Below are 18,948 nucleotides of genomic sequence, written 5' to 3'. Positions count from 1 at the left end.
ACACACCCGAGTCACGGCCCGGGGGCGGTGCCCGGTGCCGGCCACGCCCACGCCCCGCGTTAGCCCAGCCCCCCGTGGAGCAGCGCGCCCCGTCCCCTCCCACCGCTCCCCGCCCCTCCGCGGCTGACGCGCCGCCACGCCCCCTCCCGCGGCGTCCTATCAGCGCTGGGGGCGTGCGCCCGCTCCCCTGCCCGCCTGGCTCCTATTGGCCCGGCCGGGCGGCGGGGCGGGGCGGGGCCCGGTGAGGGCGGAAGCGCGGCGCCCACGTGGTTCCTGCCCGGAGCCGCCGCGGGGTCCCAGGCGAGGCGAGGCGGCCCCGGACCCCCCCCAGACCCACCCAGGCCCGACCCCATGGACCCGCTGCGGGCACAGCAGCTGGCGGCCGAGCTGGAGGTTGACATGATGGCCGACATGTACAACCGGTGCGCCGGGGGTGGGACACGGGGGGGCCGGGGCCGGGGGGCGGTGGGTGCTGGGGGCGCTGGGGGTGCCCATGGCTGGGGACCACTGGGGAGGATGGGGGAGATGAGGATGGGGGGCACTGAGGGGGTCTGAGTGTGCCTGGGGATGGGGGGCGTTGAGGATGCTGGGGGTTCTGGGGATGGGGGGGCAATGGGGGGCTTTGGGGGTTCTGGGGATGGGGAGGCACTGGGTGAGTCTAGGGGTGCCTGGGGATGGGGGGCACTGAGGGTGCTGGGGGTTCTGGGGATGAGGGGGCACTCGGGGGCTTTGGGGGTTCTGGGGATGGGGAGGCACTGGGTGAGTCTGGGGGTGCCTGGGGATGGGGGGCATTGAGTGTGCTGGGGGTTCTGGGGATGAGGGGGCACCGGCGGGGTCTGGGGGCTCTGGGGATGGGGGGCACTGGGGGCTCTGAGGATGGCGGTGACGCTGGGGGGACAGGAGGTGCTGGGGTGCCGAGCTGTGCGTGGCAGGGCCGGCGCGGGGCTGAGCTTCAGATGCCGTGCAGGATGACGCAGGCGTGCCACCGAAAGTGCGTCCCCCCCCACTACAAGGATGCGGAGCTGTCGAAGGGGGAGAGCGTCTGCCTGGACCGCTGCGTGGCCAAGTACCTGGAGGTGCACGAGAGGATGGGCAAGAAGCTGACGGAGCTGTCGCTGCAGGACGAGGAGCTGCTCAAGCGCATGCAGCAGGGTGCCGGCACCGCCTGAGCCCCGCTCCCCCCGCCCCAATAAACTGGAGCCTTTGGGCCACCCGCTCTGCTTCCTTCGCCCCCAAACCCGCCCCGCGGTGACACGCGGGGCATACGCGCGATGGACCCGGCAGGTGCTGCCGGGCAGCCCCCCGCCTTGCTGTCCCCAGCCGCCTCCTTGAGAGGGGCACCCCGGGTCCCCCCCTGCCCCCGGGCAGGCCCAGCCCCTGTAATCCCCGGGATTAGGCAGAGCCGGGCTGAGCCCCTCATAATCCCCTGCAGGGTGGGGACGGGGCTCTGCCCCTCCCTGTCTGCCAGGCGGCCCAGGGACACACGGGGGGGGACAGCGGGGGAGACCCCGCACAGGGACACAGCCCTGGAGCGGGCCAGGTGGGGACGGCCACACAGGGACACCAGCCCTGCACGGGGAGACCCCAGGGACACCCGCGCAAGGACAGCCCAGGCACCCACATCTGGGCAGAGCGGCCCACAGGGACAGGGACACCTGGCCCCGGTGAAGGACAACCGCAGAGGGACACCCCTGGGTGACACCCACCCGAAGGGACCCACGCCACGGGTGGGCAGTGCCCATGCGTCTGCCCGCGGCCCGGCGGTGCTCGCGCCCGCAGCCTGCGCGTCGCTGCCTGTCGGGAAGTGGGTCAGGGCGTGCGGGGCGTGGGCGGCGGCTCTGTGGCCCCGCGTCTCCCGTTACAGCCGCCTGCTGTGCCAGCACCCTGCCAAGGGCGCGGGGTGCCAGCGGCGCGGGTGGCGGCGGTCGCGTCACTGGGCCCCGCGGTGGCGGCTGCCGCACGGTGACGGGTGCTCGCACGCGCACGCCCTGCGGCTCGGGGCGCAGCGCCGCGGGGGCGTCTGCCCAGCCCCCCGGCCATCCCTGCAGCGAGCTGCGCAGACCTCAAGCGGCGCACGCCTCACTGCCCGCTGGCCATCAATATTTCAGGAGGAGCGGGCAGTGACCTGGAAAGGCAGCGGCCCCCCCGCAGCAGCCAGGCCCCGCTCTCCCAAAATAAGACCATTTTTAATAAATAATTTCCTGCCTTTCGGTTCCTGTTGGGGGTTTTTCCCGCTCAGGATGGGGGGGGAGCCCCGTGCATCCTGCAGCCCCCTCGGCCACCCTTCACAGTTCTGGGGGCCCCCCTGGGCAGAAGGGGGGCACAGGCACCCTGAGGCGCAGGGACCCCCCCGGGGTCACCAGGGAGGGGTCTCAGATCCAGGCCAGGAGCAGACCCAGGAGGGGCAGGAGGACGGGGAGCTGGCGGGGGGCGGCGGCGGCCGCGGGGGCGCAGGGTGCCCGGGGGCAGAGGGCATCCTCGGGGGGGCCGCGGGAGTCACGGGAAGGGGGGGGCGGCCGGGGCTGGGGTCCCCGCAGGTCGTGGGGCGGCAGGCCGTCGCGGTAGAAGGCGGAGGGTGGCGCGGCCGGGAGCGTGCCAGGGCGACCCAGCGCCCGCCCGGGGGTGCCCATCACTGCCACCCCGCCGCCGCCACCATCTTCCTCCTCGGCCTCGTCCTCCTCGGGGCAGGAGTCGAAGTCGCGGGGTCGGAGGTGGCGCAGGTCGGTGCCGCGGCGGTGCGGGGGGCTGGCGCAGGGCACGGGGGAGCTGGAGACGCGGGTGCGCTGGAACCAAGCCCAGAGCGGGCGAGCGCGGCAGTCGCAGGCCCAGGGGTTGGCGTTGAGGCGCAGGAACTGGAGGGCGGGCAGGGCGGCCAGTGGGTCGCCGGGCAGCGCGGCCAGGCTGTTGTTGAACAGGTAGAGGATGGTGAGGCGCGCCAGGCCGCGGAAGGCGCGGCGGTGGATGGCGACCAGGCGATTGGCGTGCAGCAGCAGGCGGTCCAGGCTGGGCAGCCCTCGGAACACGCCCTCCGACAGTGCCCGCAGCCGGTTCCCGTGCAGGAAGAGGTGGCTCAGGTTGGCCAGGTCGGCGAAGAGGTCGTCCTGCGGCGGGAGAGGCGGGTGGGTACGGGCTGTCACCCAGAGACCTGCCCGTGTCCCTGCTCCATGGCTGTGACCCGTCGCCCTGTGTCTGTACTGCACGGCTGTCACCCCTGACCTGTGTCCCCGCTCCACGGCTGTCACCTATCACCCTGTCCCATGGCTGCCACTGTCCCGTGTCCCTGCTCCGTGAGCATCACCTGTCATTCTGTCCCATGTGCTGGCTCCATGAGCATCGCCTTGTCCCACAGCCTGGCTCCACTCCGCCCCATGTCCCTGCTCCACAGGTGTCACCCGTGTCCTGTGTCCTGGCTCCACGGGTGTCACCCATCACCCTGCCCTGCCTGGGGTCTCCCCCTGAGCCCGGACCCCTCCCCACGCCCCGAAGGCGTCACCCACCACCCCACTTCCAGCGCCTCCCCTGTCTCCGGCCCCGTGGGCACATCACCCACCGCCACCCTCCCTGCCCCCCCGGGTGCCCCGCAGCCGGGCGGGGGCCGCGGCGGACCTGGAGGTAGAGCAGCCCGTTCTCCTGCAGGTAGAGGTACTGGAGGCTGCGGAGGCCGCGGAAGATGGCTCCGGGCAGGCTGGCCAGCTGGCACCGGTAGAGGTGCAGGGCCTGGAGGCGGCGGAGGCCGTGGAAGGTGTCAGGGGCCAGGACGCGGAGGTGGGGGTTGTCACCCAGGTCGAGCTCCTCCAGGGCGGGCAGGTGGCGGAAGGTGCCCGGCTGGATGGAGGAGATGTTGTTGGAGTAGAGCCAGAGGGTGACAGTGCTGGGCCCGAAGGTGCCCGCCCGCAGCGCCCCGATGACGTTGTTCTGCAGGAAGAGGCGGCGGGCGCCGGGCGGGAGCCCCGCGGGCACCGAGGAGAAGTTGTTGGCCTGGCAGCTGACGGTGGGCGGCGAGACGTAGCAGGTGCAGAGCGCGGGGCAGGCGGGCGTCCCGCCGGGCACCCACGCCAGCGCCGCCAGCAGCAGGGCCGCCAGGCGCCCGCCTGCGGGCACAGCAGGGCGTCAGCGCGGGGCGTCGTCTGGGGCGCTGCCCCTGCTCGGCCCCGCGCCCCCGCCGCCCCACAGCCAGGCCCACCCACGGGGCCGTGGGCCCCCAGGAGCCCCCCAAGGCCATGCCCACCCCCAAGAACTGGGCACCCCAGGAGCCCCCCCACGCCCACATCAGCCCCAGAGGGCTGTGCTCCGCAAAGACCTCCCCTAGGGCCATGCTGTCTGCAGGGCTGGACACCCCAAAAAGTGGCTGTCTTCCCCTGGGACCCCCGGGGCCGTGCCCGCCTCCCAGGACCCTCCACGAGTCCCTCACCACTCCACGTGGCCACATTCCCACGGGGCCGTGCCCACGCCGCGGGGCCACGCTCCCCTGGGACCCCCCCAGGACTGAACCCGCTCCACATGTCCACGCGCCCCCCTGGACCACCCCACTCCCAATTCGGGGTGGTGGTGGAGATGGGGGTGGGGGGCAGGGGTCCATACCCCACGCACGCCCCCGGCAACGACACGTGCGCGCGTGCCGCGGCCACGTGCGGGGCGGGGCACGCGTGGGCGCGGGCTGACGCTCTCGCCGGTGACACGCGCCGCCGCCGCTTCCCCCACCCGTGTCCACCCTCCCCCCTCCTTCCCACTCCCCACCAACTCGGCTGCAACCCGAGAGCTTCATCCATAATTCAGCCCGGCGGCCTGGCCCCACGCCCGGGGATGCGTGGATGCTCCCAGCCGCCGGCACAGGGGGAGGGGAAGGGGGGGGCGCGTGGGGGGCCCCCCCGGTGCACCGGGCGCCCCCCCCACAGCTCTCCCCCTCCCCTCCCCCGGTAGGCCACGGAAGGGGGAGGGACACCCGACCCACCCGCACCCACCCACCCACCCACGGAGGCGTCCGGCGCAGCTGCTCAGCGCCGCCCCCCTCCCCCGGCGCCCCGTGCCGGCGTGCGCCCCCCACCCGCGTCCCATCTGTCACTCCCCCTCGCCGCGGGCTGACTCAGTGGGGAGCTGAAGTCACCGGTTCCCGGTGGGTTTTTTTTTTTTTTTTCCCAGTCCCCCCCCCCCCCATCACCCAGGTCCGGTAATGGAGACGTCGCGCCACTCGTGGGTAACCCACGGAGCCCGCGGGTCTCATGCGTGAGGTGACCCGGGAGCTATCTGCACCCTCACGGTGTCGTCGGGTGCCGTGTGGGGCGGCCACACGCCGGGAGGGGGGTCCTGAGGTGGCACCGGATGCCTCGTGGGGCACTCACACCCCGGGCTGGGCTGGCACTGGGTCCCCCGCGGGTCGTGGGGCACCCACAGCCCGGGCTGAGGGTCCTGAAGTGGCATGGGGTCCCCCGCGCGTCGTGGGGCACCCACATCCAGAGTGGCGCACCCCAGGGTGGCACCGGGCACCCCCGTGGGTCGCGGGGCACCTCCACGCCGGGCTGGTTGGTACCGGGCAGCTCGTGGGTCGAGGGGGGCTCACTGTGGGGTGTCCCGCGGCTGCGGCCCCATGCCGGGCTCTGCGCCCTGGGGCCGTACCGGGCTCCCCACGCACCCCGCGGCACCGGCACCCCGTGGCACCCAGTCCCCACGCACCCCACGCCGGCACCGCGCTCTCCAGGGCGGCACCCCCGGGGCTTCCCCCCGCTCCCGCGGGGTTCGCGGACGCCCGTGGGCCCCCTCGTCCCCGTCCCCACGCCTACCTGGGGGCAGGTCCCGAGCCGTGGGGGGCCGCATGGCAAGGCGGCCGCTCAGGCGCTGCCGGCTGCCCCGGGGCTCATGGCCGGTGCCGGGGGGGCCGCTCGCCCCCTTGCCCCCCGCCGTCGCCCCGGGGCATGGCACGCGTGGGCGCGGGCGGGCGCGGGCTCGCACGGCTCTGCCCGCGGCTTCGGTGGGGCTGGGCCCGGCCCCGCGCCGCGCCTTATCCCGGGGCGGCCGCGCTCCGCCCCCCGCCACCGGCCCCGGCGCTTAACTCCTCCCGGGCCGGCCCGCCCCGCCCCACGCGCGGGGGGGCCCACGGGGGACACGCGGCGGCTCAGGGGGAAGAGGGGGCCGCGCTGTGGACCCCCGGGGGGAGGTGGAGGGGGGCAACCTGGGCGGTGGGGCCCCCTCGGGGGGCGCGGGTCTCAAGTGGGGGGCGCAGTGAGCGCAGGACAGGATGTGTGGCATGTCCTTCCCCCACGGTCTCCGGACTCGCGTGGACCTCGGCGACCCGGTCGGGAGCTGTCCACGGGTTGGTGCCGCGGGGCCGGGAGCGCCGCGGGGACGCCCCCGGGCGCGGGGAGTCGAGGCCTGCTCCACATCCACGCGGGACCGCGGCGCTGTCTCTGGTCCTGCAGCCGGTGCTGTCCATGGTGCCGGGCGCGCCACTCCCACCCGGGACAGCGGCCAACTCACCCCGTGTGGGGCCGCGCCGACGGGATGCGGGGTGTCTGTGCCCGCGCCTTGCAGCGGGCCCCGTGCGGTGCCCACGTGGGGTGGGGAGGGGGCACGCGTGGCCGCGCCAGGCTGCGGCGCGCAAGCTGGCACCAACGGCGTGTTTGCGGTGCCGTCTCCGGCGCAGCTCCCGGCGAGCGAAATGCCACAAGCTGGCGCGGCGGGCACGCGTGGGCGGTGGGCGTGGGCTGCGCGGGGCTGATTCAGGGGCCGCCATCCGCTCCTCCCCCCCGCCGGGCCCCCCAGCGTGCCCGGCACCAGCCCTCGGCCACCCCGGCCAGCGGAGAGGGGCGCACGCCCACCCGCAGAGTCTGCAGGCGCCCGGGGCGTGCGCCCACCCGTGGGGGGCCCGTGCCCGGCCGGCCGTGGGAGCCGGGGGGCGGGGTGGGCCAGGGAGGGCTCTGGTGCCAGTGGCCGGGCCTGGACAGAGGGGAGCTGGATGGGGGACGGGTGGGCGGAAAGGAGGGATGGATGGAGAGGACGGATGGATGGACGGGTGATGGACAGACAGACGGACAGGCGCAGGGACAGACGGGGCTGGGGTTGGAGGGGGACGGATGGACGGGTGATGGACAGACAGATGGAGAGGATGGATGGATGGACGGGTGATGGACGGAGAGATGGACGGGCTCAGGGACGGACGGGGCTGGGGTTGGAGGGGGATGGGTGATGGACAGGCGGATGGACAGACAGATGGACAGACAGATGGAGAGGACGGATGGATGGACGGGTGATGGACGGGCAGATGGACGGGCTCAGGGACGGACGGGGCTGGGATTGGAGGGGGACGGACGGACGGGTGATGGACAGGCGGATGGACAGACGGATGGAGAGGAAGGGTGGATGGATGGGTGATGGAGAGGATGGATGGGCTCAGGGAGGGACGGGGAAGGGGTTGGAGGGCGACAGATGCGCGGGTGACAGATGGACAGACGGACGGGTGATGGACAGAAGGCCGGATGGGTGGCTGAGCAGATGAGCGGCTGGAGGGGTGGGGATGGGACGGGCGGTGCAAGTGCTGGTGGTCGGGTGGACAGGCGGGCGAGGGGCGGCGGGGGGTGACGGCGGTGGCGGGAGGACCGACGGCCGTGGGCAGGCGTGAGAGGGGAGGCGCTGGGAGGGCCGAGGCTGCCCCGGTGGGAGGCACGGCCCGGGGCACGGCAGGTGAGGACAGGCCCGGGGCGGGGACGGGGACGGGCGGGGTGCCAGCAGGCAGGGCCCAGGCGGGACAGGATGGCCGGGGGGGTGCCCGGGGGGGGGGACGGAGCGGCTAAAGAGTGACTCAGGGCGGCCCGGGGGCCAAGGGTGACCCAGGGGTGGCCCGAGGTGGCCCGTTGTTAACTCAGGATGGCCCAGCGCTGATCAGTGTTGACTCAAGGTTGCCCAATGTTGACCCAGGTTGCCCAAGGGTGGCCCAAGGTGGCCGCGGCTGGAGGGCACCGCGGGGACACGGGTGGGGCGGTGCCGCAGCCGGGGATGGCGCGCGGGGCGCCGGCACGCGGGGGGCGGGGCCCTGGTCCGGGACCGCCCCTCCCGGGGGCCCCACGCCGCGACCACCGGGGCCGCCCCTGGACCCCCGCCGCGCCGGGGGCGGGGCCGCGCCGCTCCCTGCTCCTCCCCCTCCCCGCGCAGCCGGCGAGCGGCGGCGCTGGCACGGGGAGCGGCGGCCGCACCGGGGGCACCGGGCCGGGCCGCGGTGAGCAGCGCTCGGGGGCGCGGGGGTCCTGCGTGGGGGGGCCGTGGGCGGGGGGCCGTGGGGCCGGGGCCGTGCGGACGCGATGGGGGTGGCGGGGCGGCGGGTGCGGGTGCGTGGCGGCGGTGGCCGGGCCACGGGGCTGTGGCGGCCGTGGGGCCGCGTGGCCGAGCCGCCCTGGGACCCCCGCCTGCCCCCCGTCCCCCCGCGCACCCTGGGCCTTGCGGGGTGCCCGAGGCCCCGCGGCGTGGGGCAGGCGCCGCCACGGCTGCGCCCCACGGCTGCCCACCCCCAGGGGCACGCGCGTGTGCCCCCTCCACACGTGCACGGGCAAAGTCCCCGCGGCGGGGGCTGCCACCGCCCGCCTGCCCCACACCGCTGCCCCTTCCCCTGCTCCGGGGGGCGCCCCGCACGGGAGGGCAGCGGGGCGAGGAGGGCGCCCGTGGGGCACCTGCACCCTCCCGCTCCCCCGTGGCCGGCTCACGGGTGGGGGGCTCACCGGCGTGGCCACGACACGCCAGCACGGCTTGGTGGCAAGGGACACCCGCAGTGGGTCCCGTGCCGGAGTGTTGGGGGTCCCGTGGGCAGTGACACCCGTGACGGGGTGCTGGGGGTCCCGCAGTGTCACTGGCCGTGTCAGGCAGGTGACGTCCCCCGCGCCTGCCCCCGCGCCGAGCGGCTAAAGATAGCAGCCCCCCCCCGCGGGTTAATCTTTACCTGCCAGGGCCGGTAATGAGATGTCATTACAACGGCCGTTACCGGCCCGAGGGGCACAGGCCCGGGCAGCGCCTGCGCGCGTGGGCCGCGGGACACGGGTGACCGCGGCCGGCCGGGGGGCGCGGCCCCCACGCCTGCGACAGCCGGCTGCGGGTCACGCCGGGGACAGCGAGGGACGGGAGGCCCTGGCCGCGGGGGTTGGGGTTGTGAGGGGTGGAGGGGGCGCCCGGGGGGCTCTGTGTCCCCTGGGACGGGGGGGGGACAGCATCCCCATCGCAGTGGTGGGGTCCCCGGGACATGTCACGGGCCCCAGCACCGTTCAGGTTCCCTGGGGGGGCTGACAGGGTCCCTGGGGACATGATGGGGTCCCTGGGGGGGGTGTCAGGGTCTCAGGGGACATGATGGGTCCCCGGGAGGGTGTCAGGGTCTCTGGGGGGGATGTCAGGGTCCCTGGAGGCATGATGGGGTCCCCGGGGGGGTTGTCAGGGCCCCCGGGGGACGCGCCAGCCTCCCCAGGGGCTGTGCGGGGGCCCCAGGGGGTGTGCCAGCGTGCGCGGCGGTGTGCCAGCGTCCCAGCGAGCGTGCCAGCGTCCTCAGGGAGCCAGGCTGGGCCCCAGCCAGCCTGTCTGGGCCGTGAGGTGCGCCAGGGCCCCGGCGGGGGGGCCCATGTCCCAGGGGCTGTGCCGGTGTCCCGGGGGCTGTGCGGGACCCCCAGGACACACCGAGCGCACGGGGGAGCAGCCGCCCCTGGTACGGGCTGACGCAGGGAGATAAGGAGTCCGCGGGGGGGGTCCCGGTGCGGCGGGGGGACCGGGCCGCTATCGGGGGCCGGCAGCCCCGGGGGCCCGCGGGTGCTCCCAGGAGATGGGCGGGGGAGGCCGTGCCGGCAGGGGCGTGGGGGACGGGAGCACGCGGGGCGCCCCGTGCCAGGGTCCAAACTCCGAGGTGGCGGCAGCGGTGACGGCGGGAGGGCCTGGCCTCGAGCAGGTGGGTGAGGGGTGCGCCGAGGGGCGGGTGCCGGCACATGTGTGCATGCGTGTGAGCACATGTGCGTGTGTGCGTGCATACGTGTGAGCATCTGGGCATGCGTGTGAGCACATGGGCGTGCGTGTGCAACGCCCCGACCGCAAGCAGGGTCCTTGCCTGCGCCCCCATGCACAGGGGGCGGGTGCCAGGCGCCGGCAGATGGGGACGAGGGACAGGGCCAGGGCCGCGGTGGCCTTTGCCCGTGTGGCCACATGCGCCCGTGTGCCCCAAGCTCCCTGGCCTGGGCACTGGCGGGGTGTGAGGCCCCGGCATTTGTCACCCCGCAGGTGCGGCGCGGGCGCCCCAGGCCGGTGACATGGCGGGGGGCGGCGCGGGGCTGGCCAAGCGCCTGGCGACCCTGCTCTCGGGGCTGCTGGAGTGCGGCGCCTTCTGCGGCATCATCTTCGGCTGGGCCTCCCTCGTCTTCGTCCTCAAGAAGCAGCGGTACTTTGAGGAGCTGTGCCACTCCGCCGCCACCCCTGTCTCCAACCAGACCGCCCAGTCCGGTAGGGTCCCGTCCCCCGGCCACCGTCCCTGTCCCAGCAGCGGCCCCGCGCTCGCCCTGCCTCGTGTCCCCGTGTGCTTGAGTCCTGGGGCACCGCTGGCCTGAGGTGCCCCGCTTCCCTGCGTGGCCATTGTCCCCACATCCCTGCTGTCCCCATCCCCGCGTCCCCGCTGACGGTCACCCCACAGGCTGCAGCCGCCAGGACGAGCAGTTCTCCCTGGTCTTCACCATCGGCTCCTTCATGAACAACTTCATGACCTTCCCCATGGGCTACGTCTTCGACCGCTTCGGCACCACCGTCGCCCGTCTCATCGCCATGTGAGTGGGCGCGGGGGGCACCCGCGGGTGCCGGGCCAGCGGCGGCCGTTATCACAGCAGCCAGGCAGGGTGGGGCGCAGGGCCCAGCCTGCGCTGAGGGGCATGGGGGGCATGGCCCATCCTGGCGCCGTCCCCCACTGCTGCCAAATGCCCCCAGCGTGTCCCGTGCCCCCAGCCCCCCACGCGCCAGTGTCCCCGGCACCCCCATAGCCACAGGGGCCCCGTGTCCCCACGTCCCGTGGCCCTGGGGATGGCAGTGGGGCACCCGCGAGGCGTTGGGGTGCTGGGTGCTGACGCGGCCCCGTCCCCACGCATCACCGCTCCCTCTACGGCTCAGCTCCCTCTATGCCGGCGGGACCCTGCTCGTCGCCTTCTCCACCCCAGGTGAGACCCTAGGCGCCCCGCCGGCGATGGGGGACTCGGCAGGGCCCCCCCTCGTCCCTGCTGAGCCCCGTGTCCCCAGAGCTGGCGGTGCTGCTCTTCCCGGCCATGTCCATGCTGTCGGTGGGAGGCATCCTCCTCATCCTCACCAACATGCAGGTGGGTCTTCCCAGCGCCCCGACCCCCACCCGTCAGCCGGAGCACCCTGCCCGGCGCTGGGGGGCCCTGACAGCACCGGGCGGGTCTCTTCGTGCCAGGTGGGCAACCTCTTTGGGAAGTACCGCTCCATCATCATCACCCTCTACAACGGGGCCTTCGACTCCTCATCTGCCATCTTCCTCATCATCAAGGTGGGCGCAGCGGGGCGTCGTGGCGGTGCCGGGGGGCAGTGCTGGGTGCCCCTCGGGGCCCACTCCTGGCACGGGCACGGCAGGAAGGCCTGGGGATGGGGCCAGGACAGTGGGGACACGAGCGGGGCGGTGGCGGGCGGTGTGGCCCGGTGGCAGCCCGTTGCCGTCCCCAGGTGCTGTTTGAGCGTGGGCTGTCCCTGCGGGCCATGTTCCTCTTCATGGCGGCCTGCAGCGCCTGGCACCTGCTGCGCACCCTCTTCCTCATGCCCCGCACCCGCATCCCCTACCCGCTGCCCCCTGCCTACGACTACGGGTACGGGGCCCTGCCTGCGCCCTGCGGGGCGGCGGTGCCCGTCCCGTGGGTGGTGGTGATGGCGATCGCTGTCCCCTGGGTGGTGGTGGGTCCGTCCCATCCCGTGGGCAGTAGTGGGTGCCATCCCGTGGTGGGTGGTAGGTCCATCCCGTCCCATGGGTGGTGGATCTACCCTGTCCCCTGGGTGGTGGGTCCCGTCCCGTGGGTGGTGGGTTCCATCCCGTGGGTGGTGGGCCCTGTCCTGTGGGTGGTGGGTTCCATCCCGTGGGTGGTGGGTCCCGTCCTGTGGGTGGTGGGTACTGTCCATGTTGCTGATGGGTCCGCCCGGTCCCACGGGTGGTGGGTCCGTCCCGTGGTGGGTGGTGGGTCTGTCCCGCGGGTGGTGGGTCTGTCCCATGATGGGTGGTGGGTCCGTGCCGTGGGTGGTGGGTCCGTCCCGTGATGGGTGGTGTGTCTGTCCCGCGGGTGGTGGGTCTGTCTCGTGATGGGTGGTGGGTCCGTCCCGTGGTGGGTGGCGGGTCCGTCTCGTGGTGGGTGGCGGGTCCGTCCCGCGGGTGGTGGGTCCGTCCCGTGATGGGTGGTGGGCCCGTCCCGTGGTGGGTGGCGGGTCCGTCCCGCGGGTGGTGGGTCCGTCCCGTGGTGGGTGGCGGGTCCATGCCGCGGTTGTCCCGTCCGCGGGCGGTGGGCGGGGGGTGACGGGCGGGCGGTGCGGCAGGCTGCGGTGCCCGGGGCGGTCCCAGTCTTACCGCACCTACGAGGAGAAGCGCCCGCCCGGGGAGGGCGGCCCTGAGGAGACGGAGACCCCCCCGGAGCCCACCGCCCACAGAGGTGCTGGGGAGGGGCTTATGGGGGCGGGGCTTGCCGGCGGGGAGGGGGCTCGTGGGGATGGGGTAGGGATGGGCTCACCTCGAGTGGGCGTGACCGTGCTGATGATTGGCATGGGGGTGACCCCAGGGACGAGATGTGGGCGTGGTCGTGCAGATGAAGGGGCGTGGCTGTGTAGGTCGGTGGGGCAGTGGGCGAGGCAGGGCGGGGCCGGGCGAGGGTCTGGGGTGGGGTCTGGGGCGGGGAGGGGCCGGGCGGGGGTTTGGGGTGGGGTCCGGGGCGGGGCAGGGCCGGGCAGGAGTCTGGGGTGGGGTCGGGACAGGGTGGGATGGGGCAGGGCCGGGTGCCCCCAGCCCTGACAGTGGGGCGCAGGGGGCGGGGACCCCCCCGTGCCGTTCCGGGCCTGCGTGTGCTCGGGGCTCTTCGCCTGGCACGTGGCCTGGCTCTCCGCCATGCAGCTGCGGCACTACCTCTTCATCGGCACCCTCAACCCCCTGCTCGCCCACCTGGCCCACGGAGACGCCCACCTGGGTAGGGCACAGCGCGCGGCGGGGCGGGGGGCACGCTGCACGGGGCACGGCCCTGCCCTGACGCCCCCTCCCCGCAGTGAGCACCTACACCAACGCCTTCGCCTTCACCCAGCTCTGCGGGGTGCTCTGTGCGCCCTGGAACGGCCTCATCCTCGACCGGCACAAGCGGGGCCGGGACCCCCGCCCCGACGGTAACCAGCCGCGCCCCCGCCCCACCGTGCCTGGGGATGGGGCGCTGGGAGGCCCCGGGGCCGCCTGCCCCCTCCGCGCGCCGACCCCTCTGTCCCGCAGGGGCCCTGGCGGCGCTGGCTGACCTGCGGGCCTCGGTGCTGTCGCTGGCGGTGACGGCGACGCAGTGCCTGCTCTTCTCCATCTGCGCGGCCGTGCCCGTGCTGCCCGTCCAGTTCGCCACCTTCGTGCTGCAGGTGCTCAGCCGCTCCTTCCTCTACGGCGGCAACGCCGCCTTCCTGGCCATCGCGTGAGTCCTGCGGCCCCCGGCGTGGCGGGGCGGTGGTGGCGGGGTGGTGGCGGCAGGCTGGTGGTGGCAGAGCGGTGGTGGCGGGGCGGTGGCATTGGGGCGGTGGTGGCAGGGTTGGGTGGTGGCAGGGGGTGGTGGCGGGTTTGGGGGGTGTCAGGGGATGGTGGCAGGGCAGGGGGGTGTCAGGGGACAGGGCGGGGGTGGCAGGGCACGGCGGTGACGTGGCGCGTGGCCGGCAGGTTCCCCCCGCAGCACTTCGGGAAGCTGTACGGGCTGGCCATGGCGCTGTCGGCGCTGGTGGCCCTGCTGCAGTACCCCTGCGTCGCCCTGGTGCGCGGGCCACTCCAGGGGGACCCCTTCTACGTGAGTGTCTGTCCCACGGACGGGAGGGGGTCCTGCTCCATGGGAAATGGGGGTCCTGCTCCAAGGAGGGTGGGGGTCCTGCCTCATGGAGGGATGGGAGTCCTGGCCCTGGTCTATGGCAGGACCAGGGTGCTGGCCCACGGGAGGGTGGGGGTCCTGCCCCGTGGGGAAGGGGGTCCTGCACCTAGCACAGGGAGCCAGGGGGCTGCGGGGCCTGCCCAGGGGTGCCCTTCGGGGAGGGGCAGCCCCCCGGCCCCATACCCTGACACCCCCCCCACCTCAGGTGAACTTGGGGCTCATTGCCGTGGTGCTGGTGGCCTTCGTCAGTCCCGTGGTGGTGGCCCGCGAGTGTCGGCGGCGAGCCAAGGAGCTGGGGGCTGCTGGCACCCCCCTCACAGCCCCCGCAGGCGCCGAGACCCCCGCCGAGATGCCCCGCTAAGCCCCGCGTCTGCCGAGCGCCAGCCCGGCTCCCGCTGCGCGCCCTTTTCTGTTGGACTTGTGGGGGTGCTGGGCCGGTGGAATGGGGTGTGGTTGGGGGGGAATAAATATTGATGGCCCCCCCGCTGTCTGTGCTGCTCGCTCCTAGAGCCCCCAGCCGCTGGGGCTTCGCCAGTGTCTGCTATGAGGTTGGGCACCCCACCACCTCCTGGGACTGGTGGGTGCACACCCCCCCATGGCCCCTGGCACGGACACACAGCCTTGGGGCACCTCCAGTTTACTGGGGGCAGGGACAGGGGCCACCGTGGATCCCCAGGGTCCGGGGGGTCATGGCAGCACCCCCCGGTGCCCTGAAGGGCGCAGCTGGAAGCAGAACTTGCTAGTCTGGAGCCCCTTGGGGACAGAGGCCAGTGTCAGGGGGGTGGGCGCCAGTGCCCCCAGTAGCCCAGCGCCCCCTCCCAGTGCCCCCAGTAGCCCTATGTGCCCCCAGTAGCTGCACCCAGCCCCACTCCTGTGCCAGCCCCGGGGATGGCCACCCTGGTCCCCAGCCCAGCACCTGGGGGCTGAGCCCACCCCACTCTTCCCCTGGGGCTGGGGGCTCTGCCTGCTGTCACCTTACGCAGGTGACGGGGCCACGTGTCGCTGCCGCAACCTTGTGCCACCCCCCCCCCACCAGCTGCTGGGGATACCAGGAGGGGGGTCCCTGGGGGTGTGGGGCACCCACCGGGCGATGGGGGCAGGGGCTGTGGGATGGGTGTCGTGTGGCACAAGGGTGGGGGGTATGTGGGGTGGAGGGGGTGCTGTGGGGTGCTGTGGGGTGGGGGGATGCTGTGGGGTGCTGTGGGGTGCTGATACCATCTCCTGCCGGGCAGCCCTTGCCCAAGGGCCGCTTCCTGCCCAACGGCCGCGCACCCAGGGTCCGGCCCGACCGTTGGCCCACAGCCCCTGGCCTGGCCCCCCCGGGGGGCTCCCAACCCCTGCTCCATGAGGCTTGCAACTCAGAGCCCCACAGCCCCCCCGGGCCCCTCGCACCCCCCGTCCACCCCAGACAACCCATCCCCATAGCCTGTGTACCCCAAACCCCGATATCCCCCATCCCCATACCCCCCAGCCCCACATCCCCCAGCCCCACATCCCCCATCCCACCCCCACACCCCTCATCCCCATGCCCGGCACACCCCCGGCCCCATACCCCCCCTCCCCAGGGCCACATGCGTGCCAGACCCCAGCAGCCCCCACCCCATGCACCCCCCACTCCTCATCCCTGGCCCCTGCACACACCACGCCACACAGCCCCCAGGCCCCTGCCCTCCAGCAGCGCCCCCCCCGGCACCGGGCAGGGCACGAGCAGGGCCCCCCGGGTGCCCCCCCACCGTGCCCAGCGGTTAGGGGGTGGGGGCCGCAGCAGTGCTGGGGCTGGGGTGGCGCAAGGCCATGGTTGGGGACACGTGGCCCCGTCACCACTATAAGGGTGACAGCAGGCAGAGCCCCCAGCCTGCAGCAGGCAGAGCCCCCCGAGTCCCAGGTGAGGAGCGGGGACAGGGACAGCGGGGTGGGCTCAGGCCCCGGCTGCGGGGCTGGGGACCGGGGTGGGCATCCCTGGGGCTGGAGCAGGGGCTGGGCTGCTGCGGGGAGATGGGGCAGCCCTGGGGATGGAGTGGGGAGCCAGGGCCACGGGGGTCTGGGGGCCATGGGGGTGGCAGCGGGGGCAGAGGGGCCAGGGCACGGGCTCGCACTGGGGATGGTGGGGGGACAGCAGGGACACGGGGGGGCAGGATGGGGATAAGCAACACAGGATGGCACCGGGGTGGCAGAGGGACAGCAGGGACACGAGTGGCACGGAGGACGAAGGGAAGATGAAGGCGCTGGGGGTGGCAGGGGGGCACGAGGTGATGCTGGGGGTGGTGGAGGGGCACGGGGCCGTGGAGTGGCCCGGGGTGGCAGGGGGTGACCCGGCCACAGCGTCTCCCGAGGTTGTCCAGGCGCCAGCGTCCCCGGCCCCGCCATGCAGCCCTGCCTGCTTCTCGCCCTGGCCCTGGCCCTGCTGGGCACGGCCCGCGCCGGCCGCCACGGTGAGTGCCCGCCGCGCCGCCCGGGACAGCTCGGGGACCCCCCGCGGGGACACCCTGCGGACCCTCCCCCGGGGACGCCGTGGGGAGCACCCTGGGACACCCCGGGGAACACCCTATGGGGACACGGTGGGGAACCCCCCGGCACACCGCGGGGACCCCGCGCCCCCCGCGCCCGCGGTGACGCCCGCCGTGCCGCCAGCCCCCGGCAGCCCCGAGGCGGCGGGCGCGGCGCTGGAGGTGCCGCAGGACGGGGACGACGAGGACCGGTGCCCGCTGGAGAGCGAGCAGCACGCGCTCAGCGTCCCCGACCCGCTGAGCGCCGCCACCCTGCGCTACGTCATCGTCACGCGCTGCCGGACCTTCCTCAAGGCCGAGGTTGGGGGGCGGGGGGGGCGGGGGGTGGGTTAGGGGCCGCGGGGGGGCACCGCCGCCCCCCGCCGCCCCGCTGACGTCCGTCCCGCCGGCAGCGCGTCTGCTCCCGCTGCTACGGGGGGCGCCTGGCCTCCGTCCACAGCCTGCGCGTGAACCTGCTGCTGCAGCGCCGCGCGCGCGGCTGCACCAACCAGCACCAGCTCTGGATCGGGGCCACCACCCGCCCCCTGGTGAGGGGCCCGCGCCCCCCGCCCCGCGCCCCGCCCCGCGCCCCGCGGCTGGCCCCCGCCCCGGGCCCACCCGGCTGTCCCCGCATCCCCGTCTGAGGGTCCCAGCCCCGTCCCCGTGTCCCCCGTGCCCACGCGGGGTGTCCCCGCATCCCTATCTGTGTGTCCCGGGCTTGTCCCTGTGCCCATCCCTGGGGGTCCCAGCCCTGTCCCCGTGTCCCCAGTGCCCACCCTGAGTGTCCCAGCCCTGTCCCTGTGCCCATCCCTGGGTGTCCCAGCCCTGTCCCCGTGTCCCCAGTGCCCACCCTGCCTGTCCCAGTCCTGTCCCCAGTGCCCACCCTGCCTGTCCGAGCCCTGTCCCTGTGCCCATCCCTGGGTGTCCCAGCCCTGTCCCTGTGCCCATCCCTGGGGGTCCCAGCCCTGTCCCCGTGTCCCCAGTGCCCACCCTGAGTGTCCCAGCCCTGTCCCTGTGCCCATCCCTGGGGGTCCCAGCCCTGTCCCCGTGTCCCCAGTGCCCACCCTGAGTGTCCCAGCCCTGTCCCTGTGCCCATCCCTGGGGGTCCCAGCCCTGTCCCCGTGTCCCCAGTGCCCACCCTGCCTGTCCCAGCCCTGTCCCTGTGCCCATCCCTGGGGGTCCCAGCCCTGTCCCCGTGTCCCCAGTGCCCACCCTGCCTGTCCGAGCCCTGTCCCTGTGCCCATCCCTGGGGGTCCCAGCCCTGTCCCCGTGTCCCCAGTGCCCACCCTGAGTGTCCCAGCCCTGTCCCTGTGCCCATCCCTGGGGGTCCCAGCCCTGTCCCCGTGTCCCCAGTGCCCACCCTGAGTGTCCCAGCCCTGTCCCTGTGCCCATCCCTGGGGGTCCCAGCCCTGTCCCCAGTGCCCACCCCGGGTGCTCCCAGCCTGCCCCCCGCCCCGCCATGCCCCGGGTGCCCCGCGCCCGGTGTCCCCACACCCTCGTCCCCGCTGCACAGGGTTTCAAAGTGCGGTGCAGGTGGGTAGACCAGAGCCACTGGGACTTCTCGTTCTGGCTGCAGGGGAACCCGCTGCGCTCCCACAGATACTGCACCTCGTTCTGCACCACCAGTCCGTGGGCCGCGCGGCAGCGGGGCGGGGGGCGGCCAGGGTGCGGGGGGCTCGGCCTGGGGAGGGGCCGCCCGGGGGGCTGCGGGCTGGTCTATGGCAAATTGGGAGCCTGGCACTGGGGGTCTGGGGTTGGTCCTGGGGGTCTTGGGTTGGGTCCTGGGGTTTTGGGTTTGGGTTCCTGGGGTCTGGGGTTGGTCCTGGGAGGTTTGGGGTCAGGTCCCAGGGGGTCTGGGGTTGCTCCCTGGGGTGGGGGGTTCGTCCTGAGAAGCTGGGTCGGGTCCTAGGGCTTGGGGTTGGGTCCCTGGGGTCTGGGGTTGGTCCCGGGGGTCTGGGTGCTGGTCCTGGGGGCAGTGGGTGCTGCTGGGTGCCAGGGCTGACCCCCCTCTCCTCCCCCAGATGGGCGCTGGAGCAGCCAGAGCTGCCACTTGAAGCTGCCCTTCATCTGCGAGTACTGAGGCGCTCGGCCGTCCACGGGACCCCCAGGCACCCCCCAGCTGCCGCCCCGCCCCGGACCCATGGCGAGGGGCTCCCCCCATCCCCCATGTCAATAAAGTGTCAGCTGTCAGCACCCAGCTCTACGTTTGAGCCCCAGAGTGGTGGGTGGGGAGACCTGGGGGTCCCAGCGTGGGTGCTGGGGGGCAGTAGGGGGCCCCCTGGGCTGGGGGCGTTGGGGACAGGGCTGTCCCTTGTCCTGCATGGGCACCAGAGGGCACAGGGTCCCCTCCCCAGGGGCCATGGTGGCACCCATGG

General features: G+C 74.2%; 4 protein-coding genes across 9 annotated transcripts; 3 read left to right on the top strand and 1 right to left on the bottom strand.

Annotated features, from left to right (window-relative positions):
* Positions 1-235: 235 nt before the first annotated feature.
* On the top strand, positions 236-1,211 carry TIMM10 (translocase of inner mitochondrial membrane 10). The gene is made up of 2 exons (XM_086749790.1): positions 236-422; positions 968-1,211. The coding sequence occupies exons 1-2, from the start codon at positions 352-354 to the stop codon at positions 1,167-1,169; spliced, it is 273 nt and encodes a 90-aa protein (XP_086605916.1). The 5' UTR covers positions 236-351; the 3' UTR covers positions 1,170-1,211.
* Positions 1,212-2,165: 954 nt separating this feature from the next.
* On the bottom strand, positions 2,166-5,935 carry RTN4RL2 (reticulon 4 receptor like 2). Its single transcript, XM_086749789.1, has 3 exons — positions 5,778-5,935; positions 3,607-4,091; positions 2,166-3,101 (listed from the first exon to the last, which is right to left on the bottom strand). The coding sequence occupies exons 1-3, from the start codon at positions 5,809-5,811 to the stop codon at positions 2,373-2,375; spliced, it is 1,248 nt and encodes a 415-aa protein (XP_086605915.1). The 5' UTR covers positions 5,812-5,935; the 3' UTR covers positions 2,166-2,372.
* A 2,150-nt stretch (positions 5,936-8,085) lies between these two features.
* On the top strand, positions 8,086-14,570 carry SLC43A3 (solute carrier family 43 member 3). 6 transcript variants are annotated; one of them, XM_086749597.1, is made up of 13 exons: positions 8,087-8,206; positions 10,234-10,452; positions 10,640-10,769; positions 11,107-11,153; positions 11,233-11,309; positions 11,408-11,500; positions 11,674-11,813; positions 12,529-12,641; positions 13,011-13,169; positions 13,246-13,359; positions 13,460-13,646; positions 13,886-14,009; positions 14,293-14,570. In XM_086749597.1, exons 2-13 carry the CDS (start codon positions 10,263-10,265, stop codon positions 14,446-14,448), a joined length of 1,530 nt encoding a protein of 509 aa, XP_086605723.1. In that variant the 5' UTR covers positions 8,087-8,206; positions 10,234-10,262; the 3' UTR covers positions 14,449-14,570. The 6 variants fall into 6 exon arrangements, with proteins under 6 accessions (XP_086605728.1, XP_086605723.1, XP_086605725.1 ...); XM_086749598.1 differs by lacking the exon at positions 8,087-8,206 and adding an exon at positions 9,825-9,907; XM_086749599.1 differs by lacking the exon at positions 13,011-13,169.
* Positions 14,571-16,243: 1,673 nt separating this feature from the next.
* On the top strand, positions 16,244-18,770 carry LOC147600731 (uncharacterized). Its single transcript, XM_086749665.1, has 4 exons — positions 16,244-16,894; positions 16,987-17,121; positions 18,087-18,198; positions 18,595-18,770. Exons 1-4 carry the CDS (start codon positions 16,244-16,246, stop codon positions 18,651-18,653), a joined length of 957 nt encoding a protein of 318 aa, XP_086605791.1. The 3' UTR covers positions 18,654-18,770.
* The last annotated feature ends 178 nt before the right edge of the window (positions 18,771-18,948 follow it).

The sequence above is a fragment of the Chlamydotis macqueenii genome, chromosome 5 (assembly GCF_036417535.1).
Source record: "Chlamydotis macqueenii isolate bChlMac1 chromosome 5, bChlMac1.mat, whole genome shotgun sequence".
Taxonomy (NCBI): Eukaryota; Metazoa; Chordata; class Aves; order Otidiformes; family Otididae; genus Chlamydotis; species Chlamydotis macqueenii.
Note: the sequence above shows the minus strand (reverse complement) of the source record. Positions and strands in the feature narration are given on the sequence as shown.

Bases quoted from the DNA above. Each gene is read 5' to 3' on its own strand.
- SLC43A3 (XM_086749597.1), top strand. From the start codon at position 10,263: ATGGCGGGGGGCGGCGCGGGGCTGGCCAAGCGCCTGGCGACCCTGCTC. The intron at 10,453-10,639 runs GTAGGGTCCCGT...GTCACCCCACAG, and splicing joins CAACCAGACCGCCCAGTCCG to GCTGCAGCCGCCAGGACGAG. The intron at 13,360-13,459 runs GTAACCAGCCGC...TCTGTCCCGCAG, and splicing joins CCGGGACCCCCGCCCCGACG to GGGCCCTGGCGGCGCTGGCT.
- LOC147600731 (XM_086749665.1), top strand. From the start codon at position 16,244: ATGGCACCGGGGTGGCAGAGGGACAGCAGGGACACGAGTGGCACGGAG. The intron at 17,122-18,086 runs GTGAGGGGCCCG...CCCGCTGCACAG, and splicing joins GGGCCACCACCCGCCCCCTG to GGTTTCAAAGTGCGGTGCAG. The intron at 18,199-18,594 runs GTCCGTGGGCCG...CTCCTCCCCCAG, and splicing joins CACCTCGTTCTGCACCACCA to ATGGGCGCTGGAGCAGCCAG.
- RTN4RL2 (XM_086749789.1), bottom strand. From the start codon at position 5,811: ATGCGGCCCCCCACGGCTCGGGACCTGCCCCCAG. The intron at 4,092-5,777 runs GTAGGCGTGGGG...CTGTGCCCGCAG, and splicing joins GGCTCGGGACCTGCCCCCAG to GCGGGCGCCTGGCGGCCCTG. The intron at 3,102-3,606 runs GTCCGCCGCGGC...CTCCCGCCGCAG, and splicing joins ACGGGCTGCTCTACCTCCAG to GACGACCTCTTCGCCGACCT.
- TIMM10 (XM_086749790.1), top strand. From the start codon at position 352: ATGGACCCGCTGCGGGCACAGCAGCTGGCGGCCGAGCTGGAGGTTGAC. The intron at 423-967 runs GTGCGCCGGGGG...GATGCCGTGCAG, and splicing joins ATGGCCGACATGTACAACCG to GATGACGCAGGCGTGCCACC.